Source organism: Oryzias latipes, chromosome 14 (assembly GCF_053564925.1).
Source record: "Oryzias latipes strain Hd-rR chromosome 14, Olatipes_Hd-rR_3.1".
NCBI classification, from domain to species: Eukaryota; Metazoa; Chordata; class Actinopteri; order Beloniformes; family Adrianichthyidae; genus Oryzias; species Oryzias latipes.
Genome location: NC_136250.1, coordinates 12,352,520 through 12,380,464, shown reverse-complemented (window position 1 = coordinate 12,380,464; position 27,945 = coordinate 12,352,520). Strand labels below are relative to the sequence as shown.

At 37.2% G+C, this 27,945-nt stretch overlaps 2 protein-coding genes across 4 annotated transcripts; both read right to left on the bottom strand.

The window, feature by feature from the left end:
* Positions 1–129: 129 nt before the first annotated feature.
* LOC101173000 (stomatin-like) lies at positions 130–24,756 on the bottom strand. Of its 3 annotated transcripts, none has more exons than XM_078930622.1 (7): positions 24,599–24,746; positions 2,800–2,903; positions 2,641–2,713; positions 2,446–2,528; positions 1,836–2,039; positions 1,619–1,753; positions 130–1,524 (listed from the first exon to the last, which is right to left on the bottom strand). In XM_078930622.1, the coding sequence occupies exons 1-7, from the start codon at positions 24,654–24,656 to the stop codon at positions 1,336–1,338; spliced, it is 846 nt and encodes a 281-aa protein (XP_078786748.1). In that variant the 5' UTR covers positions 24,657–24,746; the 3' UTR covers positions 130–1,335. The 3 variants fall into 3 exon arrangements, with proteins under 3 accessions (XP_078786748.1, XP_023818107.1, XP_023818103.1); XM_023962339.2 differs by lacking the exon at positions 24,599–24,746 and adding an exon at positions 4,537–4,680; XM_023962335.2 differs by lacking the exons at positions 130–1,524; positions 1,619–1,753; positions 1,836–2,039; ... (1 more) ...; positions 2,641–2,713; positions 2,800–2,903 and adding exons at positions 21,809–22,239; positions 22,334–22,468; positions 22,615–22,818; ... (1 more) ...; positions 23,143–23,215; positions 23,302–23,405 and having other exon boundaries at positions 24,599–24,756.
* LOC105355599 (stomatin-like) lies at positions 14,816–17,662 on the bottom strand. The gene is made up of 7 exons (XM_023962336.2): positions 17,506–17,662; positions 16,311–16,414; positions 16,159–16,231; positions 15,940–16,022; positions 15,627–15,830; positions 15,410–15,544; positions 14,816–15,315 (listed from the first exon to the last, which is right to left on the bottom strand). The coding sequence occupies exons 1-7, from the start codon at positions 17,657–17,659 to the stop codon at positions 15,127–15,129; spliced, it is 942 nt and encodes a 313-aa protein (XP_023818104.1). The 5' UTR covers positions 17,660–17,662; the 3' UTR covers positions 14,816–15,126.
* Positions 24,757–27,945: the final 3,189 nt, after the last annotated feature.

Sequence of the window (27,945 nt, the reverse complement as noted above, 5' to 3'; positions counted from 1 at the left end):
ACAGCAGAGGACTAGTGTGTCTAAAGCTCCCCAGATTTTCTAACAAGTCCGACCATTGCAAGAATGTTTCTGATCAGTTCTTTGAATCTCTTTCAGTCAGACACTCACTGTGTGTTCAGATTTTTCGGATTACTGAAGGACTCCTTTGGGTCACCTCAGGTGCAAAACGTACAGTCTATATGGATGCAGCAAAACTACTGTTTACATACAACTCTGCATAGTCAAAGATTTCATGGCCAATAACACTTTTAAATGAATCTGTTGGAAAAAAAAAAAAGAACTGTTATTGTAATGAGCCTTTCAAAGTGTCCTGTGGACATCTGTGTCTCGGTTACACTGAATGTCAAAGATGTATGACGGCGTTTTATACGAGTCTTTGTGAGATTTTTTTCGCTGAAGGATCTTTTGTCTGATCCCTTTGTAGCAGCCGTTATTTATGCAGCATTTGATCAAGTGTTCTACAACACAGTGGGGAAAATTTCGTATTTGTTAGAGTAAAAATCCCATGTTCATATAGAGATGCTGTTGTAACAGGTGTTTCCACAGTTTGTGAACTCTCCACTTCTGGAGGACATATATTTCTGGTCCAGCGACAAGGTCTGTCTGTTTTGGCACTGATTGTACGTTTGAATGTAAATACATTTACCACATGAGTTGTCTTAGTGCATCAACAGAGGAATTGAAGCATGTTTTCTCTGCCTTTGCTGTGTCTTTTCCTCTTTCTGTTCTTTTAACTCTCTTCTAATGTTTGGGATGTAACAGTAGAATAGAACGTTTAGAGGATGGAGAATAATGTAGTTTACCTGTGTGGGATAAAAACATATGTTTATGCTTTTATTTGTCTCCCTTGGGAAGAACATGATAATAAAAAGATTCAAAACTATGAATATGTGCTGTGCTGTCTTGTTTTATAAAAGTCTCCATGTCAAACTGTCTTGTATTGTACTGTGAATGTATTTATGGAGCACTTTAAGGACAAAGTGAAAATAGATTTTTGTTTTACTTAGAGCCTGAAACAAACACTAGGTTAAAAAATGTTTGTTAATAACCTCAAACATGAATCAATAATCATAAATAAAAAAACCTTTCTGATCAGTTAAAGCCATTTCAATGAATTAATCAATTCTTTTTTCAGTTTTACACAAACACATAATCCCCCCACCAACAGAACCAGTCCACATTAAAAATTCCTGATGTTGATTTTTCATATCCATTACTCTATTATCCGTAAAACATCACTGAAGTCAAATCAAACCATGACAAACTGTCTGTAGAATCATTAAAACTTATAGTGATCCTTTCCTATTCAGCACACTTTGCCTTGGTTAGGCAAGTTCACTTTCGCATAAAGTGAGATATGACATCCATGGGTAATGGGAAGATAATGGTGGAGTTCTTCTCTGCTGCAATGGTGCTGAGAGTCTGCAAGTAACGAAGCTGCAGAGCTGATGGAGACTCTGCAATGACGAGCGACGCCTCCTTTAGGGCGCGGGATGCGTTCATCTCACCTTCTGCTGCAATCACCTGTGAGGAGAGAAGAGGCCATGAAGTCAGTGAAAATAGCTGTTTGTAGTGATTGTGAATATGTTAGCACATTTGTGTGTTGCATTAAACAGACCTTTGCTCTGGCCTCTCGTGCTGCCTCTGCTTCTGCAGCCATGGCTCTCTGGAGCTGATGTGGAAGTTTCACATCTTTGATCTCCACGCGCTCCACCTTAATTCCCCAGTTGTCTGTGGCTTCATCCAGATTGGACTGAAAAAGGTTTAAAAGAATTTTTATCCCAAACTGTAGCACATGTGACAAACCTGGGCAGATTTTGTACATTTCTTTTCACCTGCATGCTGTGAGCAATGCCCTCCCGGTCGGACAGGACCTCTGCTAGGTTCTTGGTGCCCAGGACATTTCTGAGGGTGGTTTGTGCCAGCAGTCGGGTGGAATAGTTGGCATTAGTCACATTGGCCACGGAAGCGATGGGGTCACTGACCCGGAAGTACACCACACCATCCACACTAACAGTGACTGAATCTTTGGTTAGAATCTGAAGAAAAGTAAAACCCAGTTCATGTTTCAAGCATTTTTTTAAGGTTGAAATGCTGCAAATAAAGATCTTTTCTTTATCTGTAAATGGTAAATGGCGTATACTTATATAGCGCTTTCTACCTTCTTACGAAGGCCCAAAGCGCTTTACAGTCACAGTCCCATTCACCCATGCACACACACATTCACACACACATTCACACACTGATGGCGGCTCCGCTGCCGGACACACTGGCGCCAACCTCCCACCAGAGGCAAGGTGGGGTTCAGTGTCTGGCCCAAGGACACTTCGACACATGGGCGTGCAAGGCGGGATTCGAACCTGCAATCTTACGATCATGGGTCGACCGCCCTACCGCTGCACCACGGCCGCCCGCCGTCTGTACGTCATGGTGAGTTCCACTGACCTCTTGTGGTGGAATGTCAAATGAAATGATTCGCAGATCCACTTTAACCAGGGAGTCAGTGCATGGCAGGATAAAGAATATTCCTAAAAAAAAAAGGAAAAGCGACCAATAATAAATGAAAAAAAATCATGAAAGGCTGTGAGTGACTAAAATATGAGTAAATATGTTTTCAAAGTTTGGTTAAAGCTGTCACACCTGGTCCTTTGGGTTTCTTGTCTATGATGCGGCCCAGCCTGAAGATGACAGCTCGCTCATACTCCTGAACAATCTAGAAAACCACAAACAGCTCAACCTCAGCTCACATGCTCATTTTTGCATTAGAGAGTGTCAGTTTGTGCACTTTAGCCCACTCACCTTTAAACAGTAACAGATTGTGATGGGAAAAAGAAGAACTGTGAAGAATCCAGAGAGAATGACTATAAACCATCCAAGGCATCCCAAAGACCCTGTCCGTTCAGCTAAAAAAAGGAGAAAAATGTGTGACGTCCTTACATTTCGATGAAGAAATAATATGGTGTTGGAGTTTGCCTACAAACAATTTGCCTCTTTGAAAGGAAAAATAGTCAAATGTTTTCCTATGTAACATGATTTGATAACCTGTTTGGTCAATGAATGAAAAGTCATTCAATTGTAGTGGCTTTGCATGTTGACATGTTATAATTTCCAGCATGTATCATAATCTTTGCATTTTATTTAAAAAAAATATCATATTGTGACCCTTTTTAGCAAATACTTGAGCAGAAGGTAAAACGTATTAGTGTTTCCAACATCTTGTTTTCGTGCTCAGCCTATTTCTCATTGTCTTTCCTCATCAGTCAGGGGGTGCGAGGTGTGAAAGGCGTGGGGGGTTGTGTATAGGTATGGGGAGGGGTGCCCTATTTCTTAACTTTCGAGCTTGTTTTCATAATTATTTTGTTTTGTGTAAATGTACAGAACCTTGTGTTATGCTTTTAAATGAAAAGTGCTTTATAAACAAAGTTTAAATTTGATTTGATTTGATAAAGCAATCACAAGATTAAAGTTTGAATGTAAAGTTTCAGTGTCATTTCCTGTGGTACTTGTTTACATTTCCTGTTCACTGGTTTCTTGTAAGTGAAACCACAGAAAAAAACAGAAGCAAAAAAAAAGTGGCTTCCCCAAGCTTAAATGTGAGAACTTTCACAGATTTAGGTTCAAGGACAGGTAAGGTCACATGTTGCACTGTGACAACCTGGAATTTTATTTTTGAAAAGGAGAGTCTAAGGGCAGCGATAACCCAGTCTTTTTAGTTTATTTTAGCATTGGCCTATTGTATTATATGACTGATTCCATGTTATTATACAATGACCGGTATGAAACCCATTGAGACGACTATTGTTGTAATATCAGTTCATATAAATAAAATTGAATTGAATTGAATTAATTCAAGGGATGTACCAAGAGTATATAGACTTAGTTCTATTTATCTTCCATGCTTCAGTAAGCGGTTTTTCTTTGCATTACAGCAAAATATTCTGGCAGAAACTGCTGGCTTTGTTGTTTTTTTATAATCTAGGATGATTCTAAAATGTAGATAGGTACAGTTATTGCATTAAATGCATCTCCATGTATAAAAAAACATTGAACACATCCATTTTTGTTTTTCAGGCCCCCTAGCTCACTGCATATTCTCTCAGAACTGTCACTTAGGATGTGCCCTATGAACCTTTCTTGGCTGCTTGCTATTCAAAAAGATTCAATTCAATTCAATTCAATTCAATTTTATTTGTATAGCCCAAAATCACAACAACAGTCGTCTCGATGGGCTTCGAAGTAAAACATGAAATCAAAAGGATCACGAATACAAAGAGTTCAATAGAAAAATACTAAAATGAACTAACAAACTGACTAAGCTGTACTGGCATCCCTGCCCTTAGACCCCCCTTCGCGGTAAGATGCATTCTTACCAATGATAATTTAGACAAGATGTTAAAATTTTTTAAATTCCTGTTATTCTGAACACGAAAGCAGGTAAAGTTTCTTAAAATCATCATTAAAGCGGATTTTTTGGTCAAAATGCTGACAAAGACAGTAGCAGTTTTTATTATAGTAAAACTCCGTGTTCCAACTTACAAATGAAACCATTGTCGTCTTCTTGTCTTTGCCTCTGGCTTTCTATTTTGTCCTCCATTTCCATTTGCTTTTTTGAGCTGTTGGTATTTCTTGTCGAGAGTTTCTAAAAGTGTGCCCTGATGAGAGGAAGGTTCCAGCCTTTTGAAGCTACAGACCTCCCACATAATATGACAAAGCTTAGGTGGGGCTTTGACCCCTGAGCTGATTTTCAACTAAGTCACTGCGAATGAACAATCATTGCAGTAGTGAAACTGTATATATAGTTTATGAAAAGTCTGTTTTGTGATTTAAAAAAGAGGGAAACCTTGATCATCATTTGTGGAAACAAAACCTTTTCCACTTCTACAGGAACACCAGTGCAATCTCATGCAGTCCAGTCCAGCTACTTTATTAAATGTACTTTTCCAGTCAATCATATATATATATATATATATATATATATATATATATAAAATTTATTTATTTATTTATAACATAAAAAAACACTCAACCAGAGTTGGTCCTGACTAGTTAGCCCACCCTAGATAAAGCACTGGACTATTAATTAACCCTTTTCTTCCCTTCCCAAGAACTGAAAACCTGCATACATACAAACACAAAATCATAATGTTTTAGTTATGTTACATTATGTTACTGCATTAGCCTTGTATAACCATTCATATCATAATTAATTGACATATTTCTGAGACCTATATTTCATCAGCATGATCCAAACTTTCTTTAAAAATCAACTGTACATAACCATACATATTTTCCGTCCTGTAGGTCATCATCACCCCACTAGGGGCAGTATAAGGGCTTTTACTGGTCATTCAAAATTGGCTGCTGCCATGAAATCTCAAGAACACTTAGGGTGGAAAACGCTCAGCTAGTTTTTAAAACGTTATGTGTGACAAACTCATCTATTGTCATTCATTTTTTAAATGACTCTTTGCTGTATTGAAAGAATCCAAATTTTCTTTGGTAATTAATTCTTTATAATGGTTCCACCATGTTAAAAAAAAAGTGTGAATCAAATTTTAGACAGTAGGTAAATAAGCTTATTTTTTTCTAATCTCTCATGTCAATATTTTTGTATCTCTGAACTAACATTGTTGTGAGCAATAACTTAACAAACCACCCAACGTGTTACATTCTATACTATCTATATACCATAAAAAATTATGTTGCAAATGTTTCTTTTTGTACTTTTCATCAAATGGTTTAAAAATATCTTAATTTCAAATAATTTGAATTTTCTGTCAATTATTTTTATACAATGAGCTTTACAGGGTTCACTATATGCACAAGTTGGCAGGAACATATGAAACAAAAAGGTACATAAAAGGACAATATTGTATATAAGCACCAAGGTAAGTTGCACAAATCCTTCACAAATGTACAAAATGAAATAAATAAAATGTATAACTTATTTTGCATAGTATACAATTTTTAATAATATAGTTTATCAAAAATAAATTGTATGAATGCCTATTTTATAATTCTACTGTGTATTAATTATTGGATTTTATATGTAAGAATGATAAAATAGCTATAAAATTGTATAATACGCAAAATTATTATTAGTTACGTAAATTATTAATTATTTTTTCTTTTTAGTGATAGGAAATATTCATATTATTATGATTTATGTTGTTCCTAAACACATGAAAGTGCAAATGTACGGAGCCCTTGTCCTGACATTAAGATATTAAAATATATCTTGTTCCCTCAGATTAATATCTCGTTCCCTCAAAATACTATTCCGTTCCCACAAGATACTATTGTGTTCCCTCGAAATACTATTCCGTTGCCTCGAAATACTATCCCGTTCCCTCGAAATGATTAACTCGTACGAATGCAATAATTTTTACAATAATTATTCACGTCATAAGTCATTCAGGCGGATATTCTCTCTCTGTACGCCGGCAAAAGCTGCTTTCAGCGATAACTTCCGTGTCTCTGTGACCCACATTCGTTCAAAAAAGGAACATGAAAAAAAAAAGATCACTTTATTACTGTCTCAATGAATATAAGAAAAATATCAAAAGATTTATGATAACTAGGCTGCTTTGTCATACGATAGCTCCTGCTAGGCTACTACTAGCTCCGCCGCAGAGCTCTTTGATGTATGCCGGCATTTGGGCAACTGGCTGGTCGGTTGACAGACAGACAGCTGATATTGTAGTTTAGGGTCGAATAGGAATAATGATATTCCGGACTTGTATTTTATTAACTTTAGCAGTCAGTCACTTTACATTCGAAGGCTATTAGGCTACATGCTAACTAACTAGCCGATCATTTATCCTGTTATTAATTTACGTCATAGATTTACAGCAGATACATTCACATTTCTGTCTGTGTGTGTCTCATTACATTGCATTGAAGACACGGATGATGTTTAGAAAACAGATTTATTTATTTCAAAAAGCACAAAAGCATCCATCGTATTCACATTCATTCACATCTGGTACGCCCTCCGTCATCTTGCTGCAAAAGCCGCTTCCTGCCGCTACTTCCGTGTCTCTGTGAGCATTCAATAGGGGTAAAAATAAAAGCAAGAATGGTTGATCTGTTATTGTCTCGATGAAAATCTGAACAATATCATATTAAGCTGGCTGCTCCGCCTAATGCACTTACCTTTAGCTCGTAGCATAACAACAATAACAGTACGTCACGTTTCCCAGCATGCTTTGCGGCCAATCACCTTGTCCCTGTAACCAAGGTGTAACAACAAGACCAACAAGACCGTGAATAATTATTGCGTTCGAATGCAATAATTATGGCGTTTGTACGAGTTAATCATTTTGAGGGAACGGGATAGTATTTCGAGGGAACGGAATAGTATTTCGAGGGAACGCAATAGTATCTTGTGGGAACGGAAAAGTATTTCGTACGAACGAGATATTAATAAGAGGGAACAAGATATTAATCTGTGGGAACAAGATACATTTTAATATCTTAATGTCAGGACAAGGGCTCCGTACATTTGCACTTTCATGTGTTTAGGAACAACATAAATCATAATAAATGAATATTTCCTATCACTAAAAAAAGAAAAAATAATTAATAATTTACGTAACTAAGAATAATTTTGCGTATTATACAATTTTATAGCTATCCGATATCATTCTTACATATAAAATCCAATAATTAATACACAGTAGCATTATAAAATAGGCATTCATACAATTTATTTTTAATATCATTTTTTTTTTTTAACTTGTCCTGTCCAACAGCTAGGCAGACATATGAGAGCTGAGGGCCTCTTGTGTTGGACATATTTTACTTTAACAAGAGGGGTTATTAATCTTCAGACAAACCAAAGGTATGTCTGAATAAACCCCTTTTATTTTATTAGTTATGAATCTTCTATCAATAATTATGTGCTCTAGTTGTTTTATGCCCCCTGCTTGCCAAGCTGGGAAGTGGATAATTTTTTTGTTTATGAGGATGTCTGGGTTGTTCCAGATGGGTGTCATTTTGCACGGTTGAATTGATGATTTTGATATTTTGAGAAATTCCCACCAGGCTGTTAAAGTGGCATTTATATTAATACTTTTGAAACAATCCTGTTTTTTAACTGTTTGGCTAATAAATGGAAGATCTGATAGGTTGATCTTTCCACATAACGCCTGTTCCAAGTCTAACCATGAGTTGGTTTCTGGATTATTTTTTAACCATTTTGAGATGTATTGCAATCTATTTGCAAGAAAGTAATTGTGGAAGTTAGGTCATTCTAATCCTCCACAGCTTTTTGCAGATTTTAAAGTTTTTAGACTAATTCTTGCAGGTTTATTGTTCCATAAAAAGCTTGATATGGATGAGTCTAATGTTTTGAACCATTTTAATGGCGGTTGTGTGGGAATCATTGAAAAGAGATAATTAACTTTGGGTACGATTTTCATTTTTACTGTGGCTACCTTGCCCATAAGGGACAGAGGCAGGTTGGTCCAGCGTGTTAGATCGTCCTGTATGTTTTTCAGTAATGGGGTGTAGTTTAGCTGCACCAGTTCTGATAGTTTGGGGGAAAAATTGATACCTAGATATTTGATATTTCCTGATTTAACTGGTATTGTGAGTCTTTGCTCCGCATTTTTGTTCAGTGGTAATAAAACAGACTTATTCCAATTAATGGAATAGTCTGATATAGAGGTGAATTCATTAATGATTGTTGCCGTTTCATTTACAGAATGTAAATTACTTAAAAACAGTAATATGTCATCTGCATAGAGACTAATTTTATGATGGCTGTGTTTGGTTTTAATTCCTTTAATGCTCTCATTCTGTCTTATTGCTGCAGCTAGAGGCTCAATAAATATAGCAAAAAGAGAAGGAGAGAGTGGGCAACCCTGTCTGGTTCCTCTTCCAAGAAAAAACCTGTTGGAAGTCTGTTTATTAGTTCTAACTGATGCATTGGGGTTGTGGTATAATATTTTGATCCAATTGATGAATGATTCTCCAAACCCAAACCTATGGAGGGCAGCAATAAGGAACTTCCAATTTACTCTATCAAAGGCTTTTTCAGCATCTAGTGATAGTATAGTCATTTCCTGGTTTTTGATGGTGGCATGTCTATTATGTTAACGAGTCTGTGGACATTGTCATCCGAGTGTCTGCCTTTGATGAATCCAGTTTGATCAAAGTCAATTATGTGAGGAGTGACTTTTTCTATTCTCTGTGCTAGTGCTTTGCAGATAATTTTTACATCTGCATTAATTAAAGAAATGGGGCGATAGCTTGAAGGACTAGTGGGGTCTTTGTCTGGTTTTAAAAGAAGGATAATGTTGGCGGAGTTCATGTTAGGTGGTAGAGATTGGCTTTCATTGATAAATTGTACCGTTTTATAAAATGTTGGTGCCAGTTGTTCCCAGAATTCCTTATAAAACTCTGCAGGAAAGCCGTCAGGCCCTGGTGCTTTACCATTAGGCATAAGTAACAGAGCTTCATGAAGCTCAGACAACGAGAACGGAGAGTCTAAATTTGTGATTTGATCTTCGTTTAACCTGGGCAGGTTTACATTGTTGAGAAATGAGTTGATGCTTTGTTCTGATGGATTGATCTGTGGAGTGTATAAGTTTTGATAAAAGTCTTTAAACGCATTATTAATTTTTACCGGGTCATGGGTGACATTCCCTGTTTGATCCATAATAGAAGTGATTGTTGATTTTTCTTTATTAATCTAAGCTGATTAGCTAGAAATTTGCCAGATTTATTTGAGTTTTCATATCTTTCCAGTCGAAGCCTTTGTATCTGGAATTGTGTTTGTTTATTAATGATGTCATTTAACTGCAGCTTTAAATTTTTCAGGTCGCCCAGTATGTGTTCCTGTGCAGAAGCAGCATAAGCAGTCTCCAGGGTTTTGATTTTATTTTCTAGTTCTAATAAATCTGCTTTCTCTTTGCGTTTTTTATGCGTTGAATAAGAGATGATTTTCCCTCTCATGACTGCTTTTGCTGTTTCCCAAAGAACACTTGGTGATATTTCAGAAGTATTGTTGAATTCTAAGAAGGTTGCCCACTCTTTTTTAAAGAATTCCAAAAATTCCTGGTCTTTTAACAGAGATGTATTAAACATCCAGATTGAACCCGAGGGTCTGGGTACTTCCCTTGAAATAGTAACAGAAACTGGTGCATGGTCACTGATAATAATTGGATGAATGTTGGAACTTTTAATTTCTTTCAAAGGGAGTTACTGACTAATAAATAATCTAAACGAGAGTGTGAATGGTGAACTGGAGAAAAAAAGGTGAACCCCTTAGCGTTTGGATGACATGAGCGCCAAGCGTCGCAGAGACCCAGATCATTCATGTACTGCTGTAGGATACATGCAGAGCGCCATGTACGCTGGTTTGCTGCTGTGCTGAGTCTGTCAAGTTCAGGGTCCAAAACAAGGTTGAAGTCTCCTCCTATAATGATTGTGGAGTCAGAGTGAACTGAGAGTGAGGTGAAGAATCTGTGAAAGAAGGAAGAGTCGTCAACATTCGGGCCATAGATACTGGCTATGCAAAAGTCCTTATTCTGAATGGATATATTAATGATTACAAATCTGCCTTCTGGGTCAGTAACTGTATCCTTATGAGTAAATGTAACATTTTTATTAATCAAAACTGCAACCCCTCTTTGTTTGGAGTTGAAACCGGCAGAATACATAACTGGATACTGGGAACAGCACAGGAGATGACCAGCTGATAAAGATAAATGGATTTCCTGCAGTAAAGCTATATCATTTTTGTTTTTCATGTTACTTTTCTGAACGAATGTGGGTCACAGAGACACGGAAGTTACCACTGAAAGCAGCTTTTGCCGGCGTACAGAGAGCATATCCGCGTGAATGACTTATGACGTGAATAATTATTGCGTTCGAACAGATTCATTATTGCGTTCGAACAAAATAATGATTGCGTTCGCACGAGTTAATCATTTCGAGGGAACGGGATAGTATTTTGAGGGAAAGGGATAGTATTTCGAGGGAACGGAATAGTATTTCGAGGGAACGCAACAGTATTTTGTGGGAACGGAATAGTATCTTGTGGGAACGGAATATTATTTTGTACGAAGGAAAGATATTAATCTGAGGGAACAAGATATATTTTAATATCTTAATGTCAGGACAACGGCTTTGTACAAATGTACACATCTAAAACGTAACTTTTTGGCCCTCTTGGAGGTAAAATCATCAACTACATCATCATAAAAATATTTTGTGCAATTGCATGGTTGATGTTGATCACTGAGCCGCTCCTGTGACAGGTTGGATTTGAAATCGTGAGCCCAATCCTCTCCTCCACCCCTCTACTTGGTTTTTCTCTCAGGGTGACACCACCTCTTCACATCCTTTGCAGCTGTTCCTAGATGCCCCCCCCCCTCCACCCCCGCTCTTCCTACGTTTTGTTACACACACCACACAGACACACACACACACACACACACACAGCGCATGGTAGTGTTGTGAAGTCGATATGATAGTAAGAGCACCCTTGTGCATATTTGATTAATTTAATTAATTTAATGTGTAAATAGATGATATTAGCCTATAAAAATGGTGATGTCTTTTTTTTTCACTGGGTGTTTATGCACCCCCCTCTGAGACTGCACCCTCGCTACCGCCCACATTGCCTATAGGTAAAGACCGCCTCTGCATTCAACCTCCATGTCTTGTATATGTGGCCTTACCACATCAAACCCATGTGTTTGAGGGAAACTTTTTAAGCTTGTTGCACTCTTGCAAACAAAGTTTCCAAATGTGGAAACTATAGAAGGTACATAAGAAAGAACGTCCTTATCAGCCTGTTTTATTGCAAAAGTAAATAATAAAACTAATAAGTATTTCTTTAACTTCTCTTTTGTGATTTTAAAAAATTGCATTTTCTTCTGTGGAAGTTATTGCAGCATCATAATACAGTTTGATGTTCCTGCATTCAAAATGTAAAGTTTTGAATGTCTCTAATGGGGACAAAGTGATGGAATGTAGCCCAGCAGGAGGCTGCAGATGTTTTTTCTTGCATGTGCAGTCATGTGCAAACAAGTAGACCAGTTTGCGTAGTACAAGAACATCTTTAAAATGGAATTGCAACTCCTGCAGCATTGTGAATATATAAGTTACTTTTAGTTTACATTTTACATGTTGTCAGAGTTGTTGTTTTTTTATAACTTGTGAATAGTTTAAAAGCTCTTCCTCTGCATTTGGGTTCTTCATAATCTACCTTACCTGGGGCCTCATTTATAAACGTTGCGTACGCACAAAATAAGGCGTACGCCACTCTCTACGAAATAGTTAAGATTTATAAAAAGCAAACTTGACGGGAAAATGTGCGGTCCTTCACGCAAGCTCTGACCCAGGCGTCAGAGCTTGCGGAGGAAGTCGGTTCCGACGTCCTCTGCGGGCTTTTGGGGGTGTGTCACCCGGTGCATCTGGCGCGTCGGTGTCCCCCTCCGCCTCAGTCACCACTCCACTTAAAAGGGATTCCCCAATTATTGCCGCCAGTCTCTCATCAGGAGGGGTCAGCTCCGGTGTCCCCCCCACACCCGTGGCAGACACGGGTGTGTGTGTGTGTGTGTGGGGGGGGGTTCAGCGCTAGACGTTTTTTTGCCTTGACTTTGATGTCCGACCTTTTCTTTTTTATTTCGGCCACGGTCCGAGGTTGTGAGGCTACAGCATTTTCGTCGTCTGCCGCCGTCTGCCACTCACGTGCCTTTTTGGCATTAGTTAGTAATGCCCACACTGTGCCCTCCAAACAACATTTTTCTCCTCTTTTCCACCTCGCCAACGATAACTTCTACTTCACATTGAGTGAAGTTACGTTTTTTTGATTTTCTCTCGGTGTGTGCCATGGTTTCGCAATCAATGAATATTCATTTGTGGGCGTTTCACGGACCATTTATGGGCAACTATGGGCGTGTCATGAGGCCGCAAAAGCTGCGCAGCATTTAGAATTGGTTGTGATTTATTAAGGGAAAGATGCGTAGGATGTGCGTGCGCACGGTTTTAGAACTCCGAATATTTCTGTGCGTACGCACGTCCTATGTTTCATCCGTACGCCACTTCTGACGCAAATACTACGCAAAGTGTTATAAATGAGGCCCCTGGCCTTTAAATAATAAATATATATATGAAACCCTTGTGCTATCCTAGGCACTTTAAAATTAGGAGTTGGGTCATCTAGACCCACTAGACAGTGCTCTGAACCTTTTTTCTTCAATGATTTGTGATCTTCACTGATGTCCATGGATTACATGAAATCTTTCCACCTTTATCCACCTTTGTCATGGTAGGGAGAACACGTCAATGTAAGGGTGGGGTCATAGAATGGCACAAGGGATATATGTATATTCATATATTTATGTCACAAATATATTCATAGTATGTATGTTTCTTTAAATTGTAAAGTTTGAAAGCTGTATTGCAATCTGTATGCAAGTCTACAACTATAGTTGAGACAAACCTTGAAGAAAAAGGGGTTGTTGTTCCAATATTAAGAACTAAGAGTGTGATAAGGTAAAGTAAACTCCCTGCCTGTAAACAGTTTGAAGTTTAAAAACATATTCATAATATTCTAATTTCCACATTGTTAGACATATAGTTGATTTAATGTTTAAGGTGTATATTTTTCCCATAAAATTGATAATTTAACAACAAACGTAATTCTGTGATTCATTATTTTAAATTGTTTTTTTAAATATAACCATTGCATAAAGCATTGTGACTCTTGATTAGTTCTCCCCTTTTTTTTCTTCCATAATTTAATCTTGAAGACTCTGATCAGCCTTCTGATATTACATCAGAGAGTTCAGATTACCATATTCCAGATACCACATCAGGAAGTCATTGACTGTGACAGCAGTGTTAAACCACCTGAACAGGGAAGACGTAATCATTGGCCAATTTTCTGTAATTGTCAAGAGCCATCAGTACTTAGCTGACTTGTTGGTTGCAAGGTTTTCTCTGGTAGTATGTAGAACTCGTGGTGAATTCTTATATCATGTCCAAGAAAGTTGGCCAACTGCTCCATGTCTGTATCTGTCATGTTTGGCACTGTTGAACGCGTTGCAGCATGCTTTTGTATGCTGCAACGCGTTCAATACTGGGTACCCTCACCCCACATTGTCGCAAAGTTATGAAGACAATCAGAACTTTCTAAATGTGCCATGTCATCTGATCTAACAAAACAAGCAGGTGTTCTCTTGGAGACCTCTAGAAGCTTATCTTTGCTCAACTTGAAGTTTCAGCGAACACAACATGTTTATCATCAGGAGGACGGGAACAGGATGGTAATTCCAGTGAAATGTCGGCAGAGCTTTTTTCCACCTCAGAATGAGCCTTGTCCATATATTAATGTGACTCAGAATGGGCTCTTTTCTGTATTTCTTTCAAATGCTCACTAAAGTATGCTTGATATCTTTTCTTTTCTGTGACGATTAAAGAGCATTATCTGTGTCAAGCAAGTCTTTGACTGTTCTGTCCAAGCTTTTGTGAAAAGTTTTCAGAAATTACGCTGAACCGCTCTTTTTGGACTTGATTGAGATATGTGTGCAACTTTTGAACATCTTCAGTAAATGCCATGAGACTGGGGACAATATACTTCACCAATGTATCTTCATGCTGTCGCTTATATCAAAGTACTGTATAGCCAGACGTTTAAACACAACAATGTTTTATTCTATTATGGTTCAATACTTTCGTGCATTTTCCACTTATTTCAGCATTCACATGAAGGTAAAAACATGTATCCTGTATTTTTAAAGTTTTCAGCAGCTTCTTTTGTTTTTTCTGTTGACATATGAAACAAAAACAATTAAAGTGATGAAAAAAATTGAATTTATTTCAGAGAGATATTGGATTCAACTTTAAAGAAGTAACAAAAGTGTTGCAGATGTTGTGACATTTCATAACATTTTATAATTATTTACAAAATCTAATAAGAATATATTCAAAAGATTTAACCAGAATTATAGGACAGGGCAGATTAAATATAATATACAGTGAATTATAGATTTGTGTTAGCAACAAAAGTGCCACCCGCTCCAATACAGCTGAAGTATTTTTCATGTAAAACATAAAACATACAATTATTATATCTTATAAAGTCCACTTCACTTTGGTGAGGCAAGTTCACTTTCGCATAAAGTGAGATATGACATCCATGGGTAATGGGAAGATAATGGTGGAGTTCTTCTCTGCTGCAATGGTGTTGAGAGTCTGCAAGTAACGAAGCTGCAGAGCTGATGGAGACTCTGCAATGACGAGCGACGCCTCCTTTAGGGCGCGGGATGCGTTCATCTCACCTTCTGCTGCAATCACCTGTGAGGAGAGAAGAGGCCATGAAGTCAGTGAAAATAGCTGTTTGTAGTGATTGTGAATATGTTAGCACATTTGTGTGTTGCATTAAACAGACCTTTGCTCTGGCCTCTCGTGCTGCCTCTGCTTCTGCAGCCATGGCTCTCTGCAGTTGAAATGGAAGTTTCACATCTTTGATCTCCACGCGCTCCACCTTAATTCCCCAGTTGTCTGTGGCTTCATCCAGATTGGACTGAAAAAGGTTTAAAAGAATTTTTATCCCAAACTGTAGCACATGTGACAAACCTGGGCAGATTTTGTACATTTCTTTTCACCTGCATGCTGTGAGCAATGCCCTCCCGGTCGGACAGGACCTCTGCGAGGTTCTTGGTGCCCAGGACATTTCTGAGGGTGGTTTGTGCCAGCAGTCGGGTGGAAAAGTCGGCATTAGTCACATTGGCCACGGAAGCGATGGGGTCACTGACCCGGAAGTACACCACGCCATCCACACTAACAGTGACTGAATCTTTGGTTAGAATCTGAAGAAAAGTGAAACTCAGTTCATGTTTCAAGATTTTATTAAGGTTGTAATGCTGCCAATAAAGACTTCTTTTTTTTTATCCGTGTGTCGTGGTGAGTACCACTGACCTCTTGTGGTGGAATGTCAAATGAAACAGTTCTCAGATCCACTTTAACCAGGGAGTCAGTGCATGGCAGGATAAAGAATATTCCTAAAAAAAATTAAAGTAAAGTAAATAACAATTAGGTTATGAATAACAAAATAATCATGAAATAATATTAGTAATTGAAAACAGAGAATAAATAGTTCTTTTTTTTCTCTTCAAAGTGTGGATAAAGCTGTCACACCTGGTCCTTTGGGTTTCCTGTCTGTGATGCGGCCCAGCCTGAAGATGACAGCTCGCTCATACTCCTGAACAGTCTGGAAGACCACAAACAGCTCAACATCAGCTCACATTCTTAGTTTTGCTGTAGACCCTGGGGTTTGTGCACCCACTCACCTTGAAACAGAACCAGATTGTGACGGGAAACAAAAGAAATACGAACAATCCAGAAAGTATGACTATTAACCATCCAATGCATCCCAATGACCCTGTCCGTTCAGCTATAAACAGGAGGAAAACATGTGAAGTGAAGTCATGTTAAGGTGTTTGGAGTTTGCACAAAATTAATCTGCCACAATACATATTTATTCAACATGATCTGATAATCTGCTTGGTTGATGATAAAAAGTCATGAAATTTGGAGATGTTCCGTATGTCAAGATGTTAAAGAATGAATCATAATATTTGCAGTAACAGGATGACAGTCTAAAGTAAAGCTTCTGTATGATTTCCTGTGATATTTATTTTTCTTTTATGGCTATTTTGTATTTCATGTAATTAAACAAACAAAAAAATTTATGCACAAATGGATTTTTGTAAGTTAACCAGCAGAATAAAAAAACCACAAAGACAAAACAAAAAGTGGCTTTCCATGGCTTAGATGTAAGAATGTTCACAGCTCTAGGTCCTTGGACAGGTAAAGTCTCAGGTTGCACTGTGACAACCGGCTCTTTTTCTTTACAAAGTGGCTTTTATTAAGATTTAAGAGATTTATTGAGAGTAAACAGACTAAGTTCTGTTTATCTTCCATGCTTCAGTATGTCCAGAAGATTCTGGACTTGTTGTTTGGTTCATAACCTTTGATGTTTCTTAAATGTACATAGGTGCAGTTGTCAAATGATTTAATTCAGTATTTGTGTGTGGAAAAAGTACTAATGAAACACATCAATTTTGGTTTTACATGGAGCTATTATAAAAGTGAAGGTAAGCTCACTTATAGCATTTAATTGTTCTATGCTCTCAGAACTGTTTCTCTCTGGAACATGATTTCTGTCACTATGACGACGCACTAAGGATGTGCCCTATGAACCTTTCTTACATGCATTCCATAAAAAAAAGGTGCATTCTTATCTATCTATGAATTATAGTCATTTTGTTGTTCTGATTAAATAAAATTTTGAATTGTTGACCTGATGATTTAGTCAAGATTTTATAAGCTTTTGTTTTTCTACACTTGTTTTAATTCCTGCTATTCTTGTAATTGCAGGTAAATTTACCTAAAATCAAATCAAACCTGATTTTTATGTCACCTGGATGTCAAAGATAGTAGCGTTTTTTTGTTACGGTGAAACTCCAATGAGTTTTAACTTACAAATTAAAGCCTCTTCGTTTTCTTGTCTTCTCCTTTGGCTTCCCATGTGGTTCTCCATTTCCATTTGCTTCTTTGAGCTGGTATTATTCCTGGTTGAGTTTATTAAAGTGTGCCTGATGAGAGGAAGGATCCAGCCTTTTAAAGCTGCAGACATGCCATATAATATGACTCAAATCTTAGGTGGGGCTTTGACCCCTTAGTTAATTTTCAACTAAGTAAGTGCAAATAAGCAACCATTGAGGTTGTAAAACTTGTATGGAAACTAATACTTGTATGAAAAAAATGTGTCTTGGAAAAAATATGCTTCATTATTTGACAAAGGGAAAAATACAGATGATTGTGTATTGGAAGCAAAACTTGTTTCCACTTCCATAGGGACACCAGTGAAATCTAATGCTGTTTAGTCCACCTACTTTTAAGTTAAATCTACTTTTCCAGTCAACCATTTCCTAATATATAATATATATTTATATATTTTTATTTATAGTATAAATTACATTCAACCTTCGTGTCCTGTATGTGGTCTCAGCACATTAAACTTGTTTGCTAAAGAGAAGATTTTTTCTTTTAAATACTCTTGCAAACACTTTTAGCACTCTAAATGTATAAAACTTTGGAACCTACAGTACAGAGAAACTATTATCAGCCTATTTTATTGCAAAAGTAAATAATAAAAACTAACAAGTGATTCCTCAGCTTTAATTTTTTTAATTTATTGGGACAATTCAATTCAATTCAATTTTATTTTATTTATATAGCCCAATATTACAACAATAGCCGTCTCAATGGGCTTCATACAGGTAATTGCATAATAAACATGAAACACAGTCATAGAATTCAATAGGTATTGGCTAAACTTAACTAAACAGACTAAACTAAACTGGACATCCCTGCCCTTAGACCCTCCTTTGCGGTCAGGAAAAACTCCTAAAAAAATGGATTCCAGAAAAAAAGAAAGAAGAAGAAACCTCAGGGATGTCCACATGACGGAGGGATCCTCCCCAGGACAGATGTTCAGGGCGATGTACCAGAAGAATTAGTTTATCAACTCTACAAATACATGTTTAAATAGTCCAGTAGATGGGCTTCATCCAGATAGGTGGGGGGATGGCTGGGGGCGCGAGACGAGAAAGAGGACAAGAACAGGACACCAGAGCATTATTTATTTCTTAAGATTTGTGAAACAAAAATGTTCCATTTGTAAAAATGGAAAAATTGTGACGAAAATTGATTACTAATCTGCAGTGATGACAATAAAGTAATCAACCTACTACTGAAAACCTGCTTTCAGTACATGGAAACATTTCCAGTGGAATCTCTTGGCAAAAGAACACATGACTGATCATGTGCTGCATTAGGCGATAAGTGGGATAAGTGGGACGGCTGTGATAAACCTTTCCACACAGGATAGCTGTAAAACCACCTGCTAAGATAACTGGATAATAAACTTTATATATTTAAAGGCACGTGCAGGTGTTTTCAAAAATATTAAGTTGTCCTATCAAACTCAATTTGGATCATTTGGCCTGAGGAATTTTGTTTAGGAAGTGACACCTAGGGCATCAAAGATGCAGAATAAACCAGTAAATACCCAAAAACACCAAAAAAGGAATAATTTAAAAAAAAGTCACAGAATAGTAATACGTGAGGAGCATTTCATTAATTAGATTTTTCTTCTTCTGTGGAAGTCTTTAAAACTTCATAATAAAGTTTGATGTTCATTCAGTTTATTAAGTTTCTATAAAATTAGTTTAAAAAACAGTGAGGTCTTCGAAAACCACCTGGCAATTTCAAAAGCCGATTTTTAAAACATTATTTTGCACAAGTCATTTGACCACCAACCTCACCCCAAATCAAGTTTAGTCATTTTTATAATAAAGTTATAGATGTGTGTGGCTGCTGCATTGTGGCGCAGTGGTTAGCGCTCTTGCCTCACAGCTAAAAGGCCCCCTGACCTGAAACAGAACACCAATGTGGGACCTTTCTGTGTGGAGTTTGACAGACTGGTGACCTGTCCTGAATGTCCCTTTTCTTCGCCCACTAGTGGCCGGGATAGGCTCCGGCAGCCCCATTGACCCTTCAAGGGACAGTAGCAGGTTTTAGAAGAGGAATGAGTTTTAGATGTAGTTGTAGAAACTGTTGTGTGTTTACTTGCAGTGTGATGTTTATCTTTTATCTATGAAGTTTTTACATGTCTTATCCCCCCCAGAGCAGTCCTGCACTGTGGTTATCCTCCAGTTTATACTTATTATGATTGTATGAAACTGGAAATTAACAGAAGATAAATGGAATTTTTAAAGTTTTGAATGTCTCTAATGGGGACTAGTGATGAGATGTAGCCAAGCAGTTTTTTTTTGTTTGTTTTAATTAAATAAAGGGTCCATCATTAGGCATCCAGTGCATACATTCTTTAAATCCATCTATCTCTGATAAAAATATGTAGCTTTTTTGGACCTAGCAGAACATACCTTTCTGATTAGAAGCCACTTGCTACTTGAGCCCACACCTGATAGTATTGCACCCCCAGATTCGCATTCACACATTTCTCAGAATATTGTCAGGCACCACCCACTTCCTTCCTTGTCCCCAACGTATTTGGTTTATTAAGTGTAAATGTTTTCTTTCAGACAATGGAATATTACCATAAAAATTTGTAGTCAAAGTTTTGTAGGCTTCAGAAGATCTTATTTTTGTGGTTGAGACTTGATTATTGTTATAAGTTTCATTATACCATGGTCCAGGTGAATTCTCGATTCTGATTGGCTGCTGGGTGTGCATTAAAAAGTGATAATCCATAGTGATAATACACGCCTGAAAAAGAGGATCCGGTCACAGCTTAAATGTTCATATCACTACATTGGCTTCTTTAAAACAATCTTTTGCTTCATCATCTGGTCAAAAACAAGCGGTAAGAGGTGAACTTTCTCACTGAACAGATGCTTTATTTAACCCATTGTGAAAACCAGCATAGATATCGCTTTCTTTTGCTGCTGCATTCATGTGACCACGACAACGTACCGCACCACGTAACAAATGGTCAGCTTTTTGCAAAAAATGCTATCCAAACTGAAAACATGACAAGAATAATGTACTAAAAACTGATTGAACGTTTATATCTTTTGTAAGTGACCATGGTACAAGCGGGTAAATGGCCTTCGAAGTGTGCATTATTAGGCTTCTACGGCATGCGTTAATTTCTGATAATGCCCACTTCGTCTGCCATTAACCCGCTTATACCATGGTCACTTACAAAAGAAATAAACATTCAATCAGTCTTACATATATGCAACATTTTAGAATTAGTTATTAAATCTATTAACCTTTTCAACCCTAATCAAGAGTCAGTGGTGGAGTAAGCTCTTTATTAGATTTGTTAAACTATAAACTGTTGCAACCTATGTACTAAAAGCTACTACTCACCCCATAAACAACTGTTTCTTAAGGCTGTGTCACACAACCTTAACGTACATTTGTGCATATTGCACAGATGATAAATTGGTCATATATGAATATATGTGGAAAAAGTGAGAAAAGTTGTTGTCATTCTGTGAAATTTCTCAGATGCATCACAAATAAACCAAATTAAAACAACAGAAGTGTGAAAAGAAAAGTGCAAAAAACACATAAATCAATGTAGAACCGTGCTTGATTATTGCATTGTTTATATGCAAGTCAGTGGTGATTTGTGTTTTAATCCTTTTCTCTCTTAGAAGTAGATTTGAAACTATTTTGCAAAAGTTGGAGTGCTTATCTTTATAAGTTTAAACTTATGTAGGAATATCTTGGTCCTGTATACCCACCACCCAGCCTGTTTACCAAAACCTCCCTATCCTTCCTTTTACTGCTGATCAGAGAAGTGTTTCCATATTCTGATTGACTGAGTACACCTGATCCTGGTAATGAGCAGCAAGAAATGCAGGCTGTGCCAGAAAACAGGCATAATTTTCACAGCGCCATGCTGTCACACCACTTGAAACGCAACACTCAAATACCGCCACAGGACTTGTGATCGCCTCTGTACATTAACTCAACATTGAAACTCATCGCCCCTTCCCACCGTTTGCTGTGAACACCAAAGGGCATGCTTGATACCTCTCTAACTTTGCGCCGATTACAAAGAATTATGTATGTCAAGCAATTCTTTGTCAGAAATCTTAGAAAGTAAGCTGAACCGCTCTTCTTAGACTTGATTAAGACCTGTGCAACAGTTAAACATCTTCAGTAAGGGCATGAGACTGGGGACATTCTGCTTCGTCAATATTTCTTAATGCTGTCACTGATGTCAAAGGACCTCACAGACAAATTTGGAACCACTACAATGTTTTATTCTATTACAGTTCCATGCATTGCTTTATTTGCCACTTATCTAAACATTTACATTAAAACAAAATCTACTAAGGGAGAATTTAACCAGTGATTTTAACCAAGACATTGGGAAAGGACAGATTAAATATAATATACAATGAATTATAGATGAATCATGTAAAACATAAAATGCACTAAAATCCTATCTTATAAAGTCCACTTCACTTTGGTGAGGCAAGTTCACTTTCGCATAAAGTGAGATATGACATCCATGGGTAATGGGAAGATAATGGTGGAGTTCTTCTCTGCTGCAATGGTGCTGAGAGTCTGCAAGTAACGAAGCTGCAGAGCTGATGGAGACTCTGCAATGACGAGCGACGCCTCCTTTAGGGCGCGGGATGCGTTCATCTCACCTTCTGCTGCAATCACCTGTGAGGAGAGAAGAGGCCATGAAGTCAGTGAAAATAGCTGTTTGTAGTGATTGTGAATATGTTAGCACATTTGTGTGTTGCATTAAACAGACCTTTGCTCTGGCCTCTCGTGCTGCCTCTGCTTCTGCAGCCATGGCTCTCTGGAGCTGATGTGGAAGTTTCACATCTTTGATCTCCACGCGCTCCACCTTAATTCCCCAGTTGTCTGTGGCTTCATCCAGATTGGACTGAAAAAGGTTTTAAAAAAAGAAGCTTTATTTCTGTGGTTTAAGAGTGTGGCACATGCCCACCAAACTAAGCTATGAAAATGTTTTGACCTTTAATAGAAAAGAACACTATATATATATATAGATATTGTAGTTTTTATTTTCACCTGCATGCTGTGAGCAATGCCCTCCCGGTCGGACAGGACCTCTGCGAGGTTCTTGGTGCCCAGGACATTTCTGAGGGTGGTTTGTGCCAGCAGTCGGGTGGAAAAGTCGGCATTAGTCACATTGGCCACGGAAGCGATGGGGTCACTGACCCGGAAGTACACCACGCCATCCACACTAACAGTGACTGAATCTTTGGTTAGAATCTGAAGAAAAGTGAAACCAGTTCATGTTTCAAGATTTTATTAAGGTTGTAATGCTGCAAATAAAGATTTTATTCTTTATTCGTGTGTCGTGGTGAGTACCACTGACCTCTTGTGGTGGAATGTCAAATGAAACAGTTCTCAGATCCACTCTAATCAGGGAGTCAGTGCATGGCAGGATAAAGAATATTCCTAAAAAAAGTAAAAGCGACCAATAATAAATGAAAAAAAATCATGGAAGGCTCTGAGTGACTAAAAAATAAGTAAATAAAACAGAGAATAAATAGTTCTTTTTTTCTCTTCATAGTGTGGATAAAGCTGTCACACCTGGTCCTTTGGGTTTCTTGTCTATGATGCGGCCCAGCCTGAAGATGACAGCTCGCTCATACTCCTGAACAATCTAGAAAACCACAAACAGCTCAACCTCAGCTCACATGCTCATTTTTGCATTAGAGAGTGTCAGTTTGTGCACTTTAGCTCACTCACCTTCAAACAGAACCAGACTGTGATGGGAAAAAGAAGAACTGTGAAAAATCCAGAGAGAATGACTATAAACCATCCAAGGCATCCCAAAGACCCTGTCCGTTCAGCTAAAAAAAGGGGAAAAACGTGTCACCAAATGGTTTGACTGAAGAGCTTCCCTTACCAACAAAATAAAATTGATTTGAGACTTTTCTTTTAGGAACAACAACGTTTTTTGCCACTCTGTATCTAAAGCTTTAGTGGCAGATTTCAACATCACAGAATATTAACTAGAGACTTGTTAAAAATAATTAAAAAAAGAAAAAAAATGCAGGTGTCAAAACATTTCCACAAAATTATAACACTGTGATTGCAGTTCGCATACAAATAATCAACTGCATAAATGGGAAAACTAGTCAAGTGTTTATCTATGTAACATGATCTGAGAAGCTGCTTGGTTAATGAATGAAAAGTAATCACCACAATAGGAGTGGCTCTGTATGTCAACATGCCGTAGTTTCCAGCATTAATCGCTTTCTGTGAATGTTATATCTAACAAAACACGAGATCATGACGCTTTTCAGCAAATACTGGAACAGATTATATAATTGCACTCACAGGATGATAGTTTGACACTTCTTCCATTGTTGTTCTTTTGTATTTCACATGTAACGCATATGGTTTTTTGTATGTTAAATAGAAAAAACAAAACAGGAAGTGGCTTAAATGTAGGGACTTTCACAGTCCCACTGAAACTCATTACACATTAAAAAAAGAGAAGAAAATGTATTCATTGCCGTGTCACATGTTGTGTTGCAATTGGGAAGAATGTCAGGCGGTCTAAAACCTCAAAGTCTGATTTTACACCGTGATGTCCTGCATGAAGTGAGTCTATGAACAGTTCAGTCAGATTAAGGATCTTTAATGAGTTGGAATAAAAAACAACCTCTTTGTTCAAGTGTGGACAGGTACATGCGTGTACTTTTTTGTTTATACAAATTCAGAAGGTAGATAACTGAGGTTAGTCCTCCGCACACATTGTCACATGTTTTCAGATGTGTTTATCTCTGTGACATGTGATTTCTGTCTCTATGGCGATGCACTTCTGCTGTGCCCTTCTTTTCCTGCTTTCCATTCACTCAGGTGCGCTCCTACCTTCCCATGAATCCAAACATTTTCTCCCCTTCTGTTTGTTTCCTTGCTAAACTCCATTATTTCAAATATAAGTCAGAATTAAAGTATTTGGTTATTAAAGCTAATTCTAGTTGTTGCTGGTGACAATAGTTTCAAAAGCAGAATTAAAAAAAGCATTTTAACTTACAGATTAAAACATCTTTGCTTTCTTGTCTTCTCTTCTGGCTTTCCATCTGGTCCTCCATTTCTATATACTCCTTTCAGCTGGTAATGTTCTTCGGAAGTCTGTTGAGAGTTTGTTAAAGTGTGTCCGATGAGAGGAAGGATCCAGCCTTTTAAAGCTACAGTCCTGCCATATAATATGGCTCAGTGCAGAGGAGTGGCTTTGACCCCTTAGAGGTTTTCAACATTACAAAACTGAATACAGGTTTTTGGAAAAGCATGCTTTACGATTTGACAAAAATGGAAAATCTAGATGTTCGTCTTTTCCCACTTACACAAGGATGCCAGTGCAATCTCATGTAGTTTAGTCCAGCAACTCTTTCATTAAATCTACTTTTAACAATCAAGGATTTCAATTTTTTTTAAAGTAGAAACTACAGGAGCGGGGATAATTATAATGTTTGTTTATCGCAAATAGGATTGAGACGTGGAGTCATAAGCATTATGGTATGGGATTTCTGTATTTTATGAGACCCTTTTTCGGTTCAAACAAAGAAAAACCCAAGAGAAAGACCCATTAACTAAATATTAGAACTGGACCAAGTGAGTATGACTTTACCCAGAGAAAAGTACAAGTACATTCAATCGCCACTTTTTTGCAATACGGACATCGCCATGTTGGAGCCGAATGAGGTCAGTAAGCAGTGATCGCTCTGAATTGGTCTGAGCTGTTGTTTCACTGACAACTACTACCGCCAATCAGGAAATCCACATCACTTCCACTTAAAAAGCGGGCTTTGGAGAATCCGTCAATCAAATGCTTTGAATGTTCGAATGTTAGACCTGAGTCCACCTGCTTTCATTGAGGCCTCTGATTGGACAGTTTATAACTTGAATAACATGCAATAATGAAATAATATTATGAAAAAAGGATTAGAATAAAATGTTAAAAAAAGGTATTAGAGCAAGAATGGTTATTTTGACAAATATAAAGACTGACTATTTCTCAATAGAACGCTTTGGGATTTTGGCATCCTGGAACCAGTAACTACTTCCTGTTTAGAACGCGAGAGGGGAGAGATCCCTCATAATAGATCATTAACATCCATTAATATCTGAGTGTCTTAAAAAAGCACTCCATTTGCCAATTGAGGAATTTCTAAATTGATTAAAAATGCAGATCGGTTGAACGAAAGAGCCTTTCAGTGTAAAAGCTTACTGATTGATCAGCCGACTTAGAAAAGCACTATGTGGATGCTGTCCAATTTATTCTTGCAGCTCTGTCCATCTCCGATAACATCTATGTTAAGATCAATAAACTATTTGGTATTGATTCAAAAATCCCAGCAGTGGCAGCTAAAATGGAACCAACAAATGGAAGGAAGAATCTTCCTGTTTTTACAAACCAACAGATTTTTATGGACTTCTGTTCAGCTTGCCTGTTTGTCCTCAGAAAGGATAGATGGAAGGTATCAATTGTTGACTGACAAAAAACAAAAAAACAAATGAAAACAAAAACTGTACCTGTACTTTCCAGAGTGCTTTGAGGAACTCTATTGTTTGTAATGTTAAATCATTAACATATTTGTTTTTCTATTTTTGTGATGGTTTATATCAAGAATTAGGCTATGTATGAATTCCCTTCCTACTTCATCAATACAAAAAACGATATAGTGCTGGACTATCTAGTGGGTTTTAAAAGCAAGTCAGACATCACACTCACTTGCTATTTCTTTTACTTTTTGAACAACAAATACGACATTAAAAAACTATTAAATATGAACACTTTACGAAGACTACTAATGAATCCACTGGTTCATAACAAATTTATTCAAATGCAGTTTTTTCACGTGAAAAATTGTTCAAACGCAATGCATTGTGGTTCATATTTGCCAATCTAGTGAGCATCACAGTTACGTCGCTTTACGAACAAATTTTAAATGGTTTTTCAACTTTTTTTCTAAACAGGGCCTGTGGTTGAGGTCACAAAGAGGAGTCCACAGGAAGTCAGGTGAAAGGGAAGGGGAATGTGCCTTTAAATAGTTCCCCTTCCCAAAGGAGAATACTTCTTCATTCCCTGTCGGACTTTGCACACACACACATACTCTTAAGCACCACAATTATATTTGTTGTTTGCTTTTATTACTCTTTCTTTACACAGAGCAGAATTATTCTTAATAGACATTTGTAAAGGTAGTAACCATGTGATAAGTTCACCCATTGAGTCACAAGGGTTTGTAAAGGTTGTGTCATGTGAGAAAAATGGAAAAAGTTGAGAAAAAATGAAGGGAAATGAACAAAAGACAGACAGCCAAGACAAGATCTGAAGGGTCAGTAATGAGAGAAAAAAATGTCTTTTGCAGTAAAAGTGAACTTGCTGCACAGCAAGAAGGTGTCTCATAATGTTAGACATGAGAAACATTCATCAAGGAGTACAAGCAAAAGGCTTTCACAAGAATTTCAGAACTTTATTTGATAGTGCCGATTACAGAAAGAGGATCCTAAAGGTTCAAATGCAGAGTCAAAATCCAAGAGTGGAAAGAACATCCAGCGAGGACCAGCTGCTCCTTGAAGGATTTCTGACAAACGAATGAAAACAATGATCCCAGAACCACTTGTTGACCGTTTCATAGACCTGGAATTAGCAGCTACAATTGTTTCAAAAAAGTTTAAAAAAAAACTCAACTACTGTTATTCAGTCTGAATGTACACCACAAAAGCCTCCATTTCTGAAGAAAAACAGGTTGAAACATGTTTGGCTGTGCAGCAAAAGAACAAGAGCAGTAAATTCAAAGTAAAATGAAATAAAATATGAATAAAACATAATTCTGATAATTATGCAAAACTATCACTTATCTCCTACCAAGTGCCCAACCTAATGCATGGTATTAGGACTCTACCTCTCCAATGTTTTGTCTTTGTTGCAGGTCTTGAATAGTTGATATTCTGCTAAATTCAACTCAAACTAAATTAACATGAAACAAAATGAGATATTCTTTAAAATAGCATTTTCTATTAACCTATTTTTTATGGTAAATAAAATAGTTTATTTTGGACCTCATTAATAAAATCCAGTATTCAGGAAAAATGTAACCTTCAGAAATTACATTAACAGAAATGATGTCAACATAGTTGATGGAAAAGGTCAACTATTTTCAAATCGTCTAGTAGCTTTTTTTTAAAACATACTCAAAAGATGTCAGAATATTTAAACAATTTTTTTATTTTACACTTGTTGCTCTCAAAATGTAGTAATAATAAAATGAGTAGAAGCATTTTATTTATTCCAAATGAAATGGAAATAACAAAAATAAATACGAAATAGGGCAGTTGTTCAGTAACACAATGAAAGCTTTTAGGTATGACTGTTAA